The 19,162-nt window shown below is 37.4% G+C and overlaps 1 protein-coding gene across 1 annotated transcript; it reads right to left on the reverse strand.

Annotated features, from left to right (window-relative positions):
• Window positions 1-736: 736 nt before the first annotated feature.
• On the reverse strand, window positions 737-18,662 carry ppm1j (protein phosphatase, Mg2+/Mn2+ dependent, 1J). Its single transcript, XM_014032964.1, has 11 exons — window positions 18,637-18,662; window positions 17,957-18,518; window positions 12,179-12,293; window positions 10,242-10,571; window positions 8,691-8,803; window positions 8,438-8,522; window positions 7,945-8,063; window positions 6,733-6,796; window positions 4,697-4,804; window positions 3,511-3,662; window positions 737-2,680 (listed from the first exon to the last, which is right to left on the reverse strand). Exons 2-11 carry the CDS (start codon window positions 18,232-18,234, stop codon window positions 2,533-2,535), a joined length of 1,512 nt encoding a protein of 503 aa, XP_013888418.1. The 5' UTR covers window positions 18,235-18,518; window positions 18,637-18,662; the 3' UTR covers window positions 737-2,532.
• Window positions 18,663-19,162: the final 500 nt, after the last annotated feature.

Below are 19,162 nucleotides of genomic sequence, written 5' to 3' on the forward strand. Positions count from 1 at the left end.
TGTGTGTGTGTGTGAATAAATGATGGTGCCGTATTAACGTAAATCTCTGTTAAAATGTTCTTTATGAAACAAAGTCCATTAATTTGTAGTAGTTCACAGCGCCGCGGTGCCACCTCCAATATGGCGGACGCACAGCCTCGTCACAGCAGCGGACCGACACAGTCAACCTTCTACATATATATATGTCTATGTTCCACTGCAGGAGGTGCTGGGGTCACAGGTTCCGCCCCCCGTTTCTGTTCAATATGACATCATCTAAAAAAATAAATAAATAAATAAATAAATAAAAAACGCTCGTGGGGATGGGGTGTGGATCTCAGCGTTGCGACCTCGTTAAAACAAAGCAAAGCGAAACAAACAACAAACCTTGATCTGAATTGCTGTACTAATTAATAATTTGAAGGTTTTCTAATACATAATATGAATCCAAAGTACATCAGAACAAACCACAAGGAAGTAAAAAATAAATAACTGTGCAAGTGAAAACTTTATAATTATATCAATAAAATGAGGACTGAGGAAGTAATGTCAATATTAAAATGCAATTAACAAACCTAAAATAAAAAATTGCCTTTTTTTTTTTTACATATTGCAAAACTTGCAGAGAAAATTTGCTCCTATAATTTCACATAAGTGTGTTTTTATACGTATTTAGATTTAGTCTGTTCTTCTTCAAACATATCTATAACAGGATTGGTTAGTATAACAAATAATAATAAAAACATAGACAAACAAGTGGGAAAAAAACAATCAGATTTATTACTAAACTGGAACACATTAACCTTCTACCAAACATTTTGGTGGCTCAAAGTCCATTTCAACAGTTATGAACAGAAACATAAAAATAAACTTCTCTCACTGGTTACAAGCAAAATAATCTTTAAATATATATGGATAATCTAAAACAGCAACATGACACAACAAAAATGGTACAAAAGAGGTACTCAAGGGCTTTCTTTTTTTTCCTTTGTTTTGTTTTTTTGCCTCTCTTACATGAACCAAATTTAGTGCAATGAAAGAGAAAACTCTCGAGTCCCTTTCATGTTTTTTAATAAGGCAAATGTGTGAAGTTTAACTAATTTAATGATGCGTGGATAACAAATTACCTTCTCTGATATGGGTTAAAAAATCATCATGTGCTTAAACGTAAAAGTCATCCTCTTCACATGAAACGTGTATGCACCGGTCTTTTGTTGTAAGAAAAAGAAAAGTTGTTTATGAGAACATTCAGTCAAAAAAAAAGATACGATAAAATGACAGACTACGACAGAGCATGTGCAACAGTCTTCAAGTGCTTCAGGTGTCGTCATTTTCATCCATTCATTCATCGATAAATGAAATACTGCAACACAGAGTGAACTGTTCCTGTTTGGTTCAGTGCCACAAAGACCCTTCCTTCAGCCTGCACKTCCTTCATGCTCCTTTTAATGAAGAGACAAAAAACAGCTGAAACCAGGTGTTTACGTACACCATGACCACATTAAATCAGACTAAACTTTTCCTGTTTTTACGTCAGTTAGGATTCCCCAAAGTTGTTTATATAAAGAGAGAGAGAAAGATTTGAAAGATTACAACACTTTAAAAATGTGTGAAAGCCCAAATGAGGTCATCGCTTTTGAAATGTTAGTTAACTGGAGCCACGCCTGTGGATGCACTGTGAGGCACACCTCGAACACTGCTTCTTTGTTTAGAAAAATAAAATAAAAGGAAATCAGCTGAAATTTCAGGAAGAGACCTGTTGATCTCCACAACTCTGGTTCATAATACAACTTCCTGATGCCTGAAGGTTCCACTTTCATCTTTTTAAACAATTATACGTCAGTATAAAACATCAATGCCATATTTCATACCATTATGAAATAAGTTTGGGAAATATTACTGACTTATACATTAGGTTTAGTCTGATTTAACATCATAAAGTCTGCAAAAAAGGTGTATTTAAACAGAGTTTCAGCTCTATTTAAACGATTGAATTTGTTTTCACGTTTTATGACCCAGCAGCTTCTCTTTGGTTTCTTCACATTTTCTGTCACAATCCTATTTACTTCTGTTTGTTTGATTTTTTTTAACTGTTGGAGGCTTTTTATCTCCTTTTTTTAAACAGGGAGTTACAACATGAACGTAACGTTATGATAAATAGTTATTTTAAAGTGTGARAATCCACCCAGCTTTAGATATGAACAGGAAACGAAAAAACCACAAGGATCTTTTTAAGGTTTGGGAGAAAGGTTTCAACATGTCCGATCATGTCAATGAAAAACCTACTTTTTGATTTAATTTTTTTTTTTTAGGATTAAAATCATCCAAAGGCGATGGGAGTCTGATCAAGCTGAAATGAAGGATGTGGGTCTGATAGAGGGGTGTCAATTAAGGTGCTGCTTAGACCCAAATCTTTCCAAAGACAAAGATGTTTGTTTTATTTTTTTTCTTTCCCACCGCCTCATCCTTCTGGGATTTAGGGAGCTTGGAGGTACGGCAGGAAGGATCCGAAAGAGTCAGTTCCGTCAAAGCGATTCGCTTGAACAGAACTCCTCATGTCTCAGGCTCGTGTCCCGCCAGAGGAATCACAAACACAGTGATGTCATCACCCGAGCCAAGTTTGTCATTGGGAAGCCGCCAGCCGCGCTCTTTCAGCACGCCTCGAGACCTCATCAGCAGGTCCTGCGCTGCCAGTGTGTATCTGTGCAACACACACACACACACAGAGGGTGGAGAGCATTAACAGTGAATACAAGGTCACAAAAATAAAATAGGTTCTCATATTCAGCAAAAATGTTGGACGTCTTACGAGCTGATTTAGATTTATTTTTCATGACGCAGCTGGTTTCATCCTGCATCCTACCTTAAGGCCCTGTCAAGCTATAACGTTTTAGACAACTTCTGAAACTTTTTATGTTTAAATTACTATTAAAAGCTTTTTATTTGATCAGTTTGTTAGCATTACAGTATGTACACGCCTAAAGGAGCTGATTTTTTAAAAATATCCAGCTTCAACGTAGATGTCTTTAAAATTTTCATAAGTTGGCATAAGTTGTTTAGAACGTTATAGTGTGATAGGGCATTTAGAAAGAAAAAATAATAATAAAAATGTCAAATAAAAATAAACTGATTACTTGGTTTACACATTACTTATAAGAAACTATATTATATTATTATATTATATTGTATAATTATATAAGCCTACATGGCTTTTTGCCTCTCCCTGCACTGTCATTACCTATTTTTTCTTTACATTGATGTATTTTTATTGTGCAAATAAACTAAACTAAAAAAATAAAAAATAAATAAAATTTCTTGTTTATAAACATCTATACATACATTTCTTATGCAGCAAACCAAATGAATAAGGAGATATTCTAGATTTTTTTAATGTGTTTGCTGCCATCTAGTGGACTGACACGGTACAGCATGCCAATATTGTTATATTGATTTCACTGCACAGAAAGAGAGAAAGAGTGTGTAGCAACATCAAAGACTTAATGGAAAAATATCATTTAGGAACCCGTTTACCTCATGGGATCAGATGGGTCACAGCATGTTAGGTAAGCTGACACAGCATCTGCCACCTCCCTGTCCGTGGTTACGTCCCAGAGTCCATCTGTGCCCATGACTAAGACATCRTCTGGACCATGTTTATTTTCATCCAGGTTATAAACCTTTACCTACAGGTTAATAAAAAAAATWATTTAGTCATGAAAGATCAGGCAATCTCTATTTCCTATAAAGTAATCAAGGTACAGAAATGATCTGGAATGAGTCGTGCKCAAGCAGGGTCTGAGCACTGTAAATTTTTCCCTTTTCTAGTCTGTACTTCTGAAAGAAACAACCGTACACATATAGTGACAAACAYAAACAATGTTCTAAGTTAAGAAAATGCATCAAAATAGTTCCATTAAATAATTTCRTTATGATTTTAATCCAGCCATCGTTTGTTCTGTTAAATGCTGACATGTTCCACAGCAGAAAGTTGATTTTCCGGTAAGATTGGCTAATTGTGGTTTTTGCAGCTTTTAGATGTTGGCCTGAGGTTGAGATGAGGAATTGGTTACAGAGGTATGCTCACTTCCTTTTAACTTGGTGTGGAGGTAGACTTGTACATGCAAGTTTCTGTTTCCTTTACATACTGTTCAGTTTGAAACATGCACAAGTATTTACCGAGCCTGAATGTAAAAGTGCATCTAAGGATTCCAGGCAATTTAAAGTGTGGGGAAAAAAATCTTTGCAGCATAAAATGTAATATTTCACTAAAAATATTCCAACAGTGAGAGGATAAAACCAAAGTCAATATTATTTAAGTTTTTGGGGAGTGAATAGCCCTTTAAGCTGCTGAGGGGGGTTCCAAATCATCTGTTAGTTTTGGTCTGAGATGCTGCTCTAATATAACACTCAGTGGTCCTCTGTGTTTGTTTATTGCACCTGTTTGTATACATTCTCACATTAAAAAACTACTTTCTGTTGCTAAAAGCCTTCCCTCCCAAAACGGCAACGTGGAAACCAAAGATTAATTTAATCTAATAAAACCAACAACCTAAAAGAGCTTGTAAGAAAATCACAAACAGTATAAGAGTTTCAGACAGAACAACAAAGTATCACTCAAGGCCTAACAGCTATTTGATTGTGTTTTGAAAGGAACTGGAAGATGAAAAGCTGTGACCTGGAGCCCAGTCCTCAGGCAGCGCTCGGAGCACAGACTCACCTCAGGCAAGCATGACAGGAAGGGCTTGATGTAAATGTTGGAGTTGTACACCTTCAGGTCATGATCTCCTAACCCTCGAGTCACCCCGATCGTTGCCATTACACGAGCCTAAACACACCAACACACACACAGTCAGAGCAAACACGAAAACTCCCATGATGCACTGCAATCTTTGATTTCAGGATGAGCCTCAATTTGAAAAAAAAAATCCACTTATGTAGGATTATTAAGTAAAGACCAAACTCTTCCTGACCATGATGAAAATACTGAAATGATTTCATTTCTGTTGTTTGGGCAGATGCAGCTTTTATCAAATGACCTCAAAAATCAGGATGTTTTAAAAAATCTACCATATTTATTCATGTATAATACAATCTCATGTATAATACTGTACGATCCCCCCGTTTTTTGAGCTTAAAAAGCTTAAAAAATTTAATCCTCAAACTACCTCCAATTTCATTCAGACTTCAAGATTTTTCAGCCTTTGCAGTCTTTATACATATCAGTAAAATGATCATTGGACTGTTCATTTTATTTTAACAACATATGTACTAAAAGGTATTTTGACAACAAATATACAGTATATCAGCTGTAGCAGCATCATATGAATTCTGGCATTTTACACACAGTCCACCAGGAGGCGCCAACACAAAAGTCAGAGACTTCACATGAGATTTGGACCATCTTGTGGGGGAAAAGCAGATTACTTCCTACTCGCGAGCGCCCCCTCTGGTGGGGAAATGTTTTTTCAGGGATACAAACTTTTTCAGAACACCGGTAGATGGCAGCCATTACAGACAAACGTGTTTGTTGTTGTTCCAGCAGCGGCTCGGTCACACGCTAATGTCATTATTTCGTTATCATTACTAAGGTGCAGGAATACCACCCCCCCTTTTTTTTCACATCATGTCACCTGCCTGGATCTGTTATTATCCCGCTCTGAAGCATGGAGGAGTGTCAGAGGTGAGCTAGTTTCAACTGCTTTTTACGACGCGGTCTCATTTCCGGACTAAATAATTTAGTGAATGAAGCCAATATTTCAGTTAAAATACATAAGTAAAAATATTTATCCGAGTATAATACTACCCCCAACTTTATGGATGATTTTATGGATTGAATTTTGCGTATTATACTTGAACAAATATGGTAAATTTAGACTGCACTTTCTGCAAAAATCAAGTGTAATGCTGCATGATTGATAACGTTTGTTTAGGAAGCTGAAACAGATATGTTAATGTCAATTAAACCAAACAATATTTAAAAACTAAAAAAGGAGCAACATGCTATCAAAAAGCCAAAAGTAGCAAAACAATAGCCAAAAGCTAAATTAGCACAAAAAAAGTTTCAAAAAGTTAGTTAGAAGGGCAATCTGAAGGCACACAATGCAAATAAAAGTGTGTTTATAAAAATTCATATTACTCTAATGATCATAATGTTATGGCTGATAGGTGCTTTTGAGCACGGCAAATCAACTGGCGGCCCGCGGGTCACATCCGGCCCACGAATGACCAAAGTTTGGCCCGCCAATTGGTTCATTCATCTCTTAAGCCCAAATTCCCGGGTCTCTACTTTAATTACGATAAGCTCTTTTAGATAGACAGAGACATGTGTGGTATCTACAGAAACATCAGAATCTTGACTAGAAGCTGGCAAAAAACATTTCTATTAACATCCAAGACAGTTAAAACTACAAGCAGTTGAAGATAAAACTATGAGAGTAAAAATAAAATTGGTTTAAATATTTGGCAAGTCAGAGATGGCAAAATGATATTTGTGTTAAATGGTGGCATAATGTGTTATTTTTGTTTTATCAGGGTTCTGTATGTTGTATTCATAATTAAATACAGCCATATAAACTATTTCAAAGGTAACAGATCTTTGTAATACTTAGTTTATTTACATAATGACTTTAATTTCTGGATGTTTGGCTCCTGTGCTGTTGGCCTACAATAAATGTGGCCCCTGGAGTAATTTAGTTGAATAGCTCTGTTTTGGAGTTTTCTTAGATGCTTTTTTATTATTATTAATTTTTTTACCTTTTTCCCCTCTCCATATATCAGTGGGAATTTCAGATCATCCTCCACGATTGTCTTATAAGCCCTGAAACAACAAGGAGACAACAAGTTTTAGCTGTAATGCACAGAGATTGTTTAGGGGGAAGTGACAGAGTTCATTTATTAGATCTTAAACAAAATAAAACTTAGTTTTATTTCAAAGCCAATTATTAAGCTTTGCTTAAGTTTCAGAAGAAAAGGCTATTTGCAGCATTTCCCAGTAAAATATTAATGTGAACTGAATATGTTGAGAATTTAATTATTAAAAAAATTATGTGTCAACTTGACCTCCAAAATAATGATTATATACATGTAGATCAGGGGTTCTTAACCTTTTTGACCTTGTGGCTTTTGAACTCAGGCTTATCAGCACAAAAATATAAATATATTTTTAACATAAACAATAACAAAAATAGACAATTCAAAAAATAAAATTGTGTGCATAAAATGAATAAATTAAAAGTGTTTAATGTTTCAGATTCAAATAAAAAACTGTAAAAATAAATTTGATAAAGTACAAATGAAAATGCAGCCTTTTTAAACTTTTGCAACCAGAAGCTGCTCTTCATATTAGTGACAAACAACAGTAACAACAGTTTTTGACAAGTTTAAAAAAATCTTTAAAATACATTCAAAATGTTTAAAAATAAACTATAAAAATTAATTTAAAGTGCAAATTAAAATATAGCTGTATCTGCAACTGTATTTGATAATGTTTTGAACTTTTAAAAATATTGCATGGTAAAAACAGAAGCTGCACTTCATATTAGTGACAAACTTTGGTGTTTTTTGATGAGTTACTTTCATTTTTGCTTCTACTTTTCATTTAAAACAAATTTCCATTCTCTGCAGGTTTCTAAGGTTCTTCTTCTACATATTAAAAAAGTTGTTAAACATCCGAGTGGCACACTACTGCTACTAGTGGTGAGAAAGTGTATTGCACCTTTTTCAAAATCATTGTGGTCCCACGGCCCTCTGCGGCCCAAAGTTAAAAACTGTTGTTCTTTTGAGGCCCTCAAGGTGGCGCTCGCGACCCTCAGGTTAAGAATCTCTGAAGTAGATGTTCTTACATTGTTAATTAAAGTATCGAGTTGTAACAGAAAAGAGGCAATTATTCTGAAACACTTGGAACCCTAACTCTGGGTTTTCTCTCATTAACTGTCAGAAATGTCTTTAACAGAGTTGAAAGGTTACCATCCAGTCATGCTGTGGTCTCTGTAGAGCATTTTCTTTCCTAATTCACTGTGCTGGATCCTACGAGGAAACTCAATGTGAGTGAACTCATTTCCCAGGAGTTCTGGCCTCAGGAAGCCCTAAAGAGTTGTGCAAAACATAGAAAGATTAAATCAAACTAGAGAACTTTAATTAAAAAAATTAATTAAATAAATCTTGTTACAGCTCATTTTTCTGAAACTGGTAATATCACGTGTRTCATATCGCATGTGTCATATCACCTAGCAGTGGGGGAATAAAAGCACAGCTACCCGTTTTAGCAGCAAACACCTTCTACACACATTATGACTCAGAGCCGCACAGCTGCTAAAAACAGGCAGCCAGCAAACGGGTTTATTTCAAAGTGAAGCAGAGCTTACAAGCTGTGTTGTTATGACAGCATGAAGTCRGTTTATGTGTCTGGTAGTGAAAGAGGAAAAAATGCATCTGCATTGAGTAGCATGAAGAAAAATACCAGATACTGTAACCGCTGTCTCTCTGACTCAGGTGTGAATTCATTAGTCATGGGAATGACTTCATTATTTCGTATGATTATGGCCCTGCAGAGACAAACAGAGAGAAAGAACCAAAAAAGACACAACAGCAGCTTTGTTAGACAGAGAGAGAGAGAGGGGTGTGTGTGTGTGAAAAAAAAATTGTTACATGACGGTGCAACACGTAAGATGAACCTCAACTAGAACAAAATACCCAAATAACATTCTCCTCACCTGCTGTCTCCAGCATTGGCTACATACAGCTTTCCCATTAAATTAATAGCAGCTAAGGCACAGCAGCCACCCGAAATGGCGTACGAAGTTTTCTCCTTCTCAATTAGGTCATCCTGAGAAAAGAAAAGCGAGAAAAATCCAAGTAAGAATACAACGATGAACAGCCTCAGCTCTGCCTCATTCTAAACAAAAAAGCCATTACAGGAAAACAAAAGCACTGATGAACAAGAACAAAGAGGCTTTGAAGGAAACATTGCAGAAGCTGTGATGTGTTTCTATCTAAACCAGTGAACTTGCATCGCAGCAGAGCTTGGTTTGAGCCTTACAGAGTGAGCCGTCTCAATTAAAAACCCTACCTGCAGCTCAGGGTGGCTGCAAAGCAACACATTCTGCTGCACGTCAGTGTCAGAGGACACAAAATGTTAATGAAACATGAGATTCGGGAAGTACAGCAAGTTAGTAAATAAACAAATGTATTAGTCAGCTTTGCAGATATTGAGCTTAGGTTCGATGTACCTAAGGGTCATTCACAATATATACTTTGAGAATGACATTTAGGGATTTTGCAAGAGATTGCACATGAGTTCCAACTCATTTCTCAACAAAACATCACTGCATTTTGGTTAATGTATTTTGTGTGATTAGCTAAAGCGAATTTCTCTTTGTATGTGCCCAAGAAATTAAAAAAAAAAGTTCAATTTTGCCCACAAATGAGTCTTATTGAGTGGGTCTTTAAGATTCTAAGCTCTGTCAAAAATCTTCTGAATTTGTTTTTTTGTGCAACAAAAAGCTACAGTGTGTTATTATGATAAAAAGGGAAAAAAAGTAAAATGTATACATCTTTCTGCTGCCTTTCTTTTATGTTCTTTAGCAGAATATAAAATATTTGATTTTGATTTGATTTATTTCAGACATGTCAATTTCATTGATTCTATATAACTCAATATACTCTTTCACATTTCTACAAAAAAAAATGAAACCACTTAGACTAATTACACACAAATAAATAAACCTATAAAATAATACACACCCGATGTGCACACACCTATCTGTGAACACATACCCAAATACACGAAGCACATAAATCCCATTAACATGTCTGAAAAGGGGTAGGAAGAAGTAAAACTTATTTAATCCTACCCCTATTCACCATTTCATCTGGTTTTCAGAATATTATCAATGATGAAAAAAAAACCAAACAAACAACAAAAACCAAATAAAATACACATATAAWATAATACATAAGATAATCCAATATTATTCTAATACTGAATTTCAAGTTATATGTTCACATCCAGAGACAATCACATCCAACTACACACTACTTAAACACACATTCACATTCAGATACCCAGCACCTCTCCATGCRTCCATCATCATACACCAAAACCACCCAAGTCCAGTCTCCCCAACGCTCCAAAATGCCAGTGCAAGCACTATATAATTTCAGCCCATACATTTATAAAAACAAAACACAACACAATATAAAGTTAAACTGCACATTTACTCTTAAAAATAATATAAAAATGTGGCTTTTCAGTGTCATCTCACCATCTGTTTGAAGGCGGTCTCTATGACTCCCATCACCAGGCTCTCCAGACTGATGACCTTCTCCATGTGAAAGCGCACCGAGGAGTCGCAGACGGCATCGGGGTCTTCGGCTTCCTGCGTGGCTCCCTTCTTGGCGTCTGCCTGGTACGGGCTGCCGTTCTTGGCCAAGCAGATGGGGGGGTTGCTGCTGGGATTTTCCAGGAGGTGGCAGATCTCCCCGAGACCGTCTCTGATGAGGCGGTGGAGAAGCTTGGAGGCCATGATGGCGGCGCCAGAACCTGCGTGTCCGTCRAACACCCCCCAGAAGTGGAGGGGGATTCCTGTGCCGTCCTAAAAGGGTGACGTGAAATTTCCTGAATCGGTTTTAAAAAAATACTATAAATGTGTATCATAAAAAGAGAATATCCTGTTAACGATATAAAGATAAAGCTATCAACAGTTTGCATTTTGCAAAGCAAGTGCTGTTAAATTTGTGCTGACGTAGAGATGGAAGGAAAACTCCCCTCGGTGCTTCTGCTGCTTCYACATGATGCAATAAACAGTGGAAAGAAGCTGCCACCTTCGTGTTTACAGGCCCRGTTAGTCTGACTGATTGACAAATAAACAAGCACAAGACATCTGTTTTTCCCTCTGATGTACACTCAAGAGGGGGAAGGGCACAGCAAGAGATGATGTCATTCATTTACACCAAATGGAGGTTGTGAAAAAGTGTGTGTGTGCTTACTGTGTGTGTGTGTGCAGGTCTTTTAAACAGATACGAACTTGAAGATGCAAAAGGATAATTGAACGACTGGAGTAAGTAAAATTGTGAGGTCGTGTTGTTAAAATATAGCAGAGTGTGATTTTTCATTGCAACAGTAAAGGCAGTTTACCAGTTACTTGCTATTTAGGACAGAAAAGGAAACTGCAGTCATTACAGTTTATTTTGCAATCCCATTTTAGGAGACACATTGTCCACCGTATACTGTGTACTGCTCTGGCTAGAATAATTATAGCACTTGGAAATGCAATAATAGGTCCACATCTGGTTTATTGTATTGAAGTCTGGGGGAAAGCGTGTAGGACAATTACAAATCCTGTTTTTTTTTTTATTATTACAGAAAAGAGCTGTGAGAATTATTACTGGAGAACATTGTCGTCACCCATCAAATTCACTTTGTAAATTGAAAATATTGACGTTCTTTGATTTGGTTGCTTATAATATTCTACTGGTTATGTATAAGGCCCACAAAAACACATTACCTTTAAACATCCAAGTAAAATTTGTTATGAGAAAGAGTTGTTATAACCTTAAAGGGACAGACATATTTGTAACACGTTTGAAGGAACGGTGTGTTTTAATTCAAGGAATAAAACTATGGAATAATTTGGGGACTGATGTAAAAAATGCAGGAACAATGTGTACATTTAAGAAAATTATGAAAGTTGCATTGTTAAAGAAATACGAAACAGTATAATGTGTATCTATATAGATTGCTGTTCTAGAGGGATTAGATTTCTTGTCTTTTGTTTTGTTAATAACATAGATTTTTTTTGTTATATGAACTTATTCTTGGGAAAAAAAGGGGCAGATATTATAAGATTTGTTTTCTTGTCTCTGCTGCCTTTCATTTCATTTTGGTTGTGTTTTCTCTCATTTTTTCTTTTTATATTTTTCTTTTTATAGTATATTGTATATAAAATTATTTGTTTTGTTTTAATGAAATGAATAAATGAATTGAAACAGTGCAATGTTATTATGGCTGTAGTGGTGCACCAGGTTTGCGTTTTCCTGCTTGTCCAGGCTTGGTGGGAGGCTCATTACTGAATACTCCTTTCCTATGGTTTCACAGTGTGTAGCCATGTTTCTACCCAATTGCGATGTGAATTTTAAAATGTTACAAAAAAAAATAGAAAAAAGAAAAGAAACGTTTTCATGTTGTTCTTTCCAGTCTCACCCCGCTGTCGTCCAACAGACTGGAGTTTCGGTGTTTCCCGCTCGGCTTCCTCACGAACAGCTTCTCACACGCCGCCTGGTCCTCGTTCAGCATGCTCTTCCCCGCATTGATCACCCTGACGGAGAAGAAAACAAAGATCGATCGGGATCCCGGAGTTCCCTGACTCCGAACGTTTGCTCTGGGGTTCTCGGATCGCACAAAACAAAGCAGCAACCGGAGGTGAGAAAAACGAACAAGTGAGGTAGAAAGAAAAGTAGGGCAGGATGCAGTCATGTCCCAGAGGGAAGTTGCAGAAAAGGATTAAGTGTTCTTTATTATGAGATGATGGCTGTGTGGAAGGATAATGGCTTTAGAGTAAATGCACTGTTTCATACTCAAGCAGCATTATCTTCTCTGGTTTGCTTTGCAGCAGCGTTCGGGGAAACCACCAATGCAGAGCAGCAGCATTAACGTTGCCAAGGATGTAGAAAAGGGTTTAGGATGAAGCATCCAATCTGACTTCTTGTTTATTCTCATCATACATTTAGTTTGGTCTTTTATTAGCTCTAATCTAAAAAGCAGAATAAAGTTTGTTAGAAGGCCATTATTTTCTTCATTCTGATGATTATCAAGCATGTTTTGTATTGAGTTGTGAAATAATTCCTAAATGATAGAATATCACTACACCGTCTTATATTCCTTTGAATTTATGCTTTGTGAGCTGAGAAAGAAAGTGTAAACACCAGTGCTGACATGTTATCCTCTTATCTTGCAAACACACAAAAAAAACATGGCACAATTACGCATCCTACAGACACAAAACTAATTTGTGTTCATTAGGCGTCAGGTTTCTGGTCTCCAGATAGATGCGAGTCCAATAATCACTCGTCTTGTCTTTTCTCCACCAGGTCTTGAGGGAAATGATCAAAACATTATTGTGTGCCTTTGCCTTTCAGTGGTGATGGATGATAAAAAATCATTGATTAGAGCTGCTACGAATTGAACTTTTGCAAGTTTAAAAAAAAAATCACAGTTATGTGTTTGCAGTTTGCAAATAAGATGCAAATCTGCACCTAAAATGCAGGTTATGCAAAYTTGCTCAGCTGAATTCGGTGCATTGGCAGCGCTATAAAAACATCCACATGCATTGGTCAAGCTGCCACATGAGGATAACTTGGAAAGGTTGCAGTTTGGACCCCACGCTGGTACGTTATGTAACGTTTTCAGTTTCTATTTGCGATAAATGCCACATTAGCTGGAAAAATACAGCACRGGGCAAACTGCACAAATCCAATAACATCAGTAAAGTTAGCAAGTCCCCCCTGGAAATCTCTGCAGGTAAAGGGCTTAGGAATTCATCAGCTGCTGCTGGGTTTTACTGGAGTTACAGGAGAAACAAGGAACAGATTAGAAGTCTAAAAAAACAGACTGAAAGAAAATGATTAAAGAGAATAAAGTTCACAACAAAGATTTGAGATTTTTGAACGTTAAAAACTCTAAAACCAAGCTGTTTCCATCTGATGCTGACAAATACTACGAGTTAAAAAAAGAGCATCGGTTGACCAAATCCAGCTTATAAAAAGCCCTTTCACATTCTAATCATTTGAAAGCAGTGGACAGGCTCCACAGTGTCCAGCACTGAGCCGCCTGCGTTTGGACTAATGACAGGGAAGAATTTCAAATCGCCTGATTGTCGTCTACACCTCCTGCCAAGGCCGGGACGTTTTCAGATATTTGTACGCAGGACTGGGGAGAAACAACTCTTCATCTGTTCTGCAGCATGATCACAGCAATTCCACAGCATTTTTCTTTCTTTCTTTTTTTTCTTTTTGGTCTCAGCATTGCAGATTGCTCTCTTCAGCAGAGTTTAACCAAGGCTTTTTTTTTTTGTTTTGGTCAAGGTCATGTGGAATTTTTGGCAGCATTCATGCTGCAGCTCACAGGTTTGGGGGGAAACCTAGAAACAAATGCAGAGAAGCTGTTGTGATCACAGGAGAAAAGAGAGGAAGGATTTGTTTWCTTTTTTCCTTTATAGTAAATTGTGTTGAAACAGTCACACGAGTTCAATGAGCTCCAAATATCCACGACTGTGGGAGGGTTTTACACCAAGCTAAATCAGATCCTCCTAAAACGGGAGTCAAAGTCTTTCACTCAGCTTTCTTTCGGTCATATGCCTGCAAAACCTGTGACTGAAAACCGAACTGGTCATGTTTACTGATTCATTGCTTCTCTGTTCGACTTTTGCTACTGTGATTTTATGCAAGAAAAGTTCAGAAAAGGAAGTTGAGAGTTGCTGTGAATTCTCCTATTGAGGCAATGAAGAATTTTACGGTCATACACCTGAGAACTGCTTATTCAAAAGCAGCTCCTTAACAAGCAGAATCTGAAATAATCTTTGACATGTAGTTTATATTTCTGAAGTGCGGTTGTGAATACCTGAAACTAGATGGAATTAACCAGTTTAGTTTGAGAGTTTTCTTTGGAAAGATTTAGAAAAATATAGTTCTTTTTTAAGCAGTTTGTCTATTAYTGGGCTTCAGCTAAAACTATTTTCAGCTTTCTGCTTAGTGAGGCTACATCAGGAGGAAGCTGACAGCCTGTCCGTTAATGCAGAATACAGGTTAGACAACATCTAGGCTAAAAGTTTTCATTAGTAATGACTGAGAAATTAGATTAGTCATGATTTTTGTTCTACTTTTGAGGAGAGGAAGTTGTTCAACGCATGAAGAAATAAAAGCTGACTGAAAGAAMATGSAGCAAATGCAGCTAACGTTACGAAACACCAGCTGCAGAACAGAAGGTTAAAAATGTGAACTACACGATTATCAGAACAAGATGAGTCACAGTATCAGCAGATGAACAGTTTTATAATAATACAGACAACTTTTTTTATCTGATGAGAGTTATAATTTTAAATTGTTAATGACATTTTTTGGTCTGAGAGTTTTTAAATGAGCTGAAAACATTTGGTCTGCTCTTAACTATGAACCATATTTTACATAACATTGCAGTACATTACATAAAAAGTTACAAAATAATTCCATTTTAAATAGTTTTCAATCTGTTCAAACACAATCTATTTGTTTAATTTTTTTAATCTCATGATCATTGAAGGCCTCAGAAGTTTATTTTACTGTTGTTTTCCATATGTATTAAGTCGTTTTTAATCACACAGCCTGTTTATAAGACCAATAAAAGTATGCAACTCTTGACCCAATTTTTTTATTATCCAATGTACAAATAAAACATGTATGCTTTTTGCCATGATGCTCCAAGCACCAATATTTTTATGCTTCTGCAAGGTAGGGGACCATGTTCAAAGCATTTCCTTCTAATTAAACCCAGTTTTGTGTTGCAACGATGCACCACAACGGTCCACATTAAAATCTATTTTTTATCTGCTCAGTCACGATGTTGCAAGGCCAAGAAAATGCACCATGGAAGTCGTTGTTAACTCCTAAATGATGGAACATCAATATGAAGTTGCGCAAAGTTTAAAAGCAGGCCAGCAGGGTCGTCTCCAACTGGACACCATCCATCTGCTCTGTTTGGACATCAGCGTTTCCACTCATTACAGCACAAGAAGAATTAACAGCTGAACGGGCTAACAGATGCCCTATCGCATCGATCTAAGATAGTCATCCACACGATCCAAGGTTTTCTCATTTTGACCAACAAAGGAGCATCAGAGCTACAATACTGCAGCAGTGTTACAGTTGTGGTGTCAGATGCTGATCGATTGCTGTTTATGTGAAACTAAATTTGGCTTTCACTCGCTCTAAATGTGATACTTTCACTCTGATGTAATGCAGACGTTTTTTTCTTTTTTTATACTCGACTAAGTGTCAGACGGTTGTTGACTTGCATCGCAGTAATCTGCAGACTTTCAGTGACAAATTCCCACAGAAGAAAATATCTGACTTTTAGCACCATAACTACCACCCCACTAAACCTCAGGTGACCGGTTTCATTCAGTCCTCTGAGGACGTCTCATCTCGGTCTCCTGGAAACTTTCTTCATGAGTCAGCATTCTTTTTTAGAAAATTACACACTTGATCTAGGAGGACTCCACGCACACACAGATGCCTCAGAAGTAACCTCAGACAGCACATTAAAGTCAACAGATGACCTGTGTTGGGTTATCAAAGAGAAGCAGACTCTCTGGGACTGCCATATATTTGAAAACACTTTTGATAAACCAAGATTTGACTTGCCTCTTCCTTTCTCCTCTGATTCCACCAACATCTATACCCATTGTAGGACCTCACTAATATAACGGGCATTCAGTGCTTCATAACATAAACTGATTATGGATAAATGGACTATATATAGCACCTTTCTATCCAACTGATACTCAAAGCACTTTCCAACACAATTTACCAATACACAACCACTTTCATTCAGCACTCTACTACACCTCTACAAGGCTAGTCTGGATAAATCATTCTATACAGACTAACCAGTGCTTTTGACACATGCAGACACTGATTGGACTCATCACAGGCAATAAAGTGTTCAATGTCTTGCCCAGGGACCCTTTGACATGCGACTGAAAAGTGGTAGAATCGAACCCCCAACTCTGTCATAGGTAGGCGACTGCTCTAACCACTCAGGAGGACTTTGATAAATGCATTGTCCGACCTCGACAGTGCGTGGGTCAGKTTTATGTGGTCTTCAGTCGCTCTTTTAACGCTTAGACCCCCCCAACCCGCTCCCCATAGAATTTCGAAATCTATTTAAATGTTTTACCTAGTTTGTTTTCTGCTTCGGTTTGGAAAAATTGTTGTCAATTTGTGACGTGCACTAGTCTACAGGGCTCCATGATTGCTTTTCTTATGCTGTAATGGACATAAATGCAGCACTTGGCTCCTAATTTTCAACCTTTGATGATCTCTAAATCCTTAATGGGTAGTCCGATTAAAAAAGAAAAAAATTTGGAATTTGTACACAAAGCCTTACACGTAAAAACAGCTCTTAAATTAGTTAGAAATTTTTTTTATCATAGTCCTTACACTTGGCCTCAGCTGCCCCTTAATCAGCCAAACAGCCAATTTAAATTGGCTAATATTTGCCCCTTTAAAGGGTAGGTAATCAATTACCAAGTAGAGAACTGAACATGCAGTAGCAGCTGCTACAGCCAGTTATTTATTTATTTATTTATTTATTTATTTATTTATTTATTTATTTATTTATTTAAGAGAAAATGTTTCTATAAACATTTTTAGGTAAGCTTTTCTCTACATATCATATCATTAAGTTATGCAATAAGTTTTATATTTTTAAGAATTTAAGTTCAACATATTGGCCAAATATCAAGAAAAAWTTTTTGGTATATCGACTATTAGCTGCACTGATGTCTAAACAAAACCCATATTGCTTATGTAAGATTTTTCTAAGTGCAAAAACAGGTAGATATGCTCATTAAGAAACTGAAAATGTCMTTTTAGGAACACAAAGACGTGTTTAGATAAGTGAAAGTGGGCAGATTTCCTGCCTCTGTAAGGCCTTGACATGAGTCTGTAAACTGCTCTGATTCAAACATCCTGAACGTGTCCAGTTTCATCAGAGTTTAAAGATGCTGCTGCTCAGCATCTGCAGGGGTGGACCCAACACCATGAACACAAGAGGCCATTGTGACCATCATCATCATCATCATCATCATCATCATCATCATCATCTGAGCTGCAGCAGCAAAAAATAGATAAATTGTATAAAAAAAAACCTGCCATCATCCTCATCAGGCCTGGGAACATTTTCACCGAGATGTCATGATTTATTTGGAAGCATCGACCCACTCACTCTGCGTATCCGGTCCTCCAGGGGAGCCTGCTGTCCCTCTTTAAGGTGAGCACCGGCCGCGACGCGTGCTCCGTGGAGTACTGCAGGAGCTCCGGGGTGAGGTCCAAGAACTCCGGCCGGCCGTAGGGGAAGCGGGGCGGCAGACCGTCCTGGCCGCCGCACGTCTGGCCTCCTCCACCTGGGTGATGGTTGTGGTGGTGGTGGTGGTGATGGTGTCCGTGCGGCATCATCCCTCCCACCAGGTTGGACATGGCGTTTTTAACTTTGCTGATCATCATCGGCGCCGACTTCTTCTTCTTCTTCTCGAACAAAAAAAGAACAAGAAAATCACGCACGATGCRGTGTTACGGCAGAGAGGAGGAGGAGGGAGACACGGTGATGTGATCGGTGACGAGAATCATTTCAGGAAGCGATTGTTTTTTCCTCCTCGGACCCATGTGACGCTTCGCGAACAGCGGACGCGACGTTTTCCTCCTTCAGACAGACTGAAGCCCTCTGCTGCACGCAGGCTGTAATCTGACGGGAGGCTGGCTGTCATCTCAGGAGGCAGGGCTTCACAGGGCTGTGCAGCCAGCCGTGGACACATCACATGCATGCAACAGCAAAAACAAAACCCCATCAATACTGAATATGCATAAGCTGGCTTAGGACTCAAACAGTAACAAAGGAATAAAATAAACCTGCTGACTGTCATCCACCTTTTTCAAACATTCATTGCAAACTGTGAAACATAAAAAAACATCTTGATTTATATCAAATATAACAGTTTGAATGAGTTTACTTCAGTAGTTTTCTATGCAATTCTGAAATGTGGGTACACACTCAACGTAAACGACAAAAAACAAAACACTTTGAGGAAGAATACATACAAATCACAACCTTTTTTTTTTTTTGGATGGCCTCCCTTCTCCCCTTATAGCCTTCCTCCTCCCCACCATTTTTTTTTTTTTTTTTTTGTGAAGAGAAAATAGAGAGAGAGAAAAACAGAGAGAGAAGTAATTAGAAAGACAGAAAGATTGAAATAGCAATTAGAAGTATATTAAATATACACCAACAAAACACAGGACCACACACCCAACATCTGTCCGCTCACCTGAAAAATAAATGGATAAATACATAGAAGGCATATATAAAAATACACACATACCCATACATATATAAAGATATACATACATACATGCCTATGTWCATAAATATTGTCCGTAT

The sequence above is a fragment of the Austrofundulus limnaeus genome, unplaced genomic scaffold, assembly GCF_001266775.1.
Source record: "Austrofundulus limnaeus strain Quisiro unplaced genomic scaffold, Austrofundulus_limnaeus-1.0 Scaffold1587, whole genome shotgun sequence".
NCBI lineage: Eukaryota > Metazoa > Chordata > Actinopteri > Cyprinodontiformes > Rivulidae > Austrofundulus > Austrofundulus limnaeus.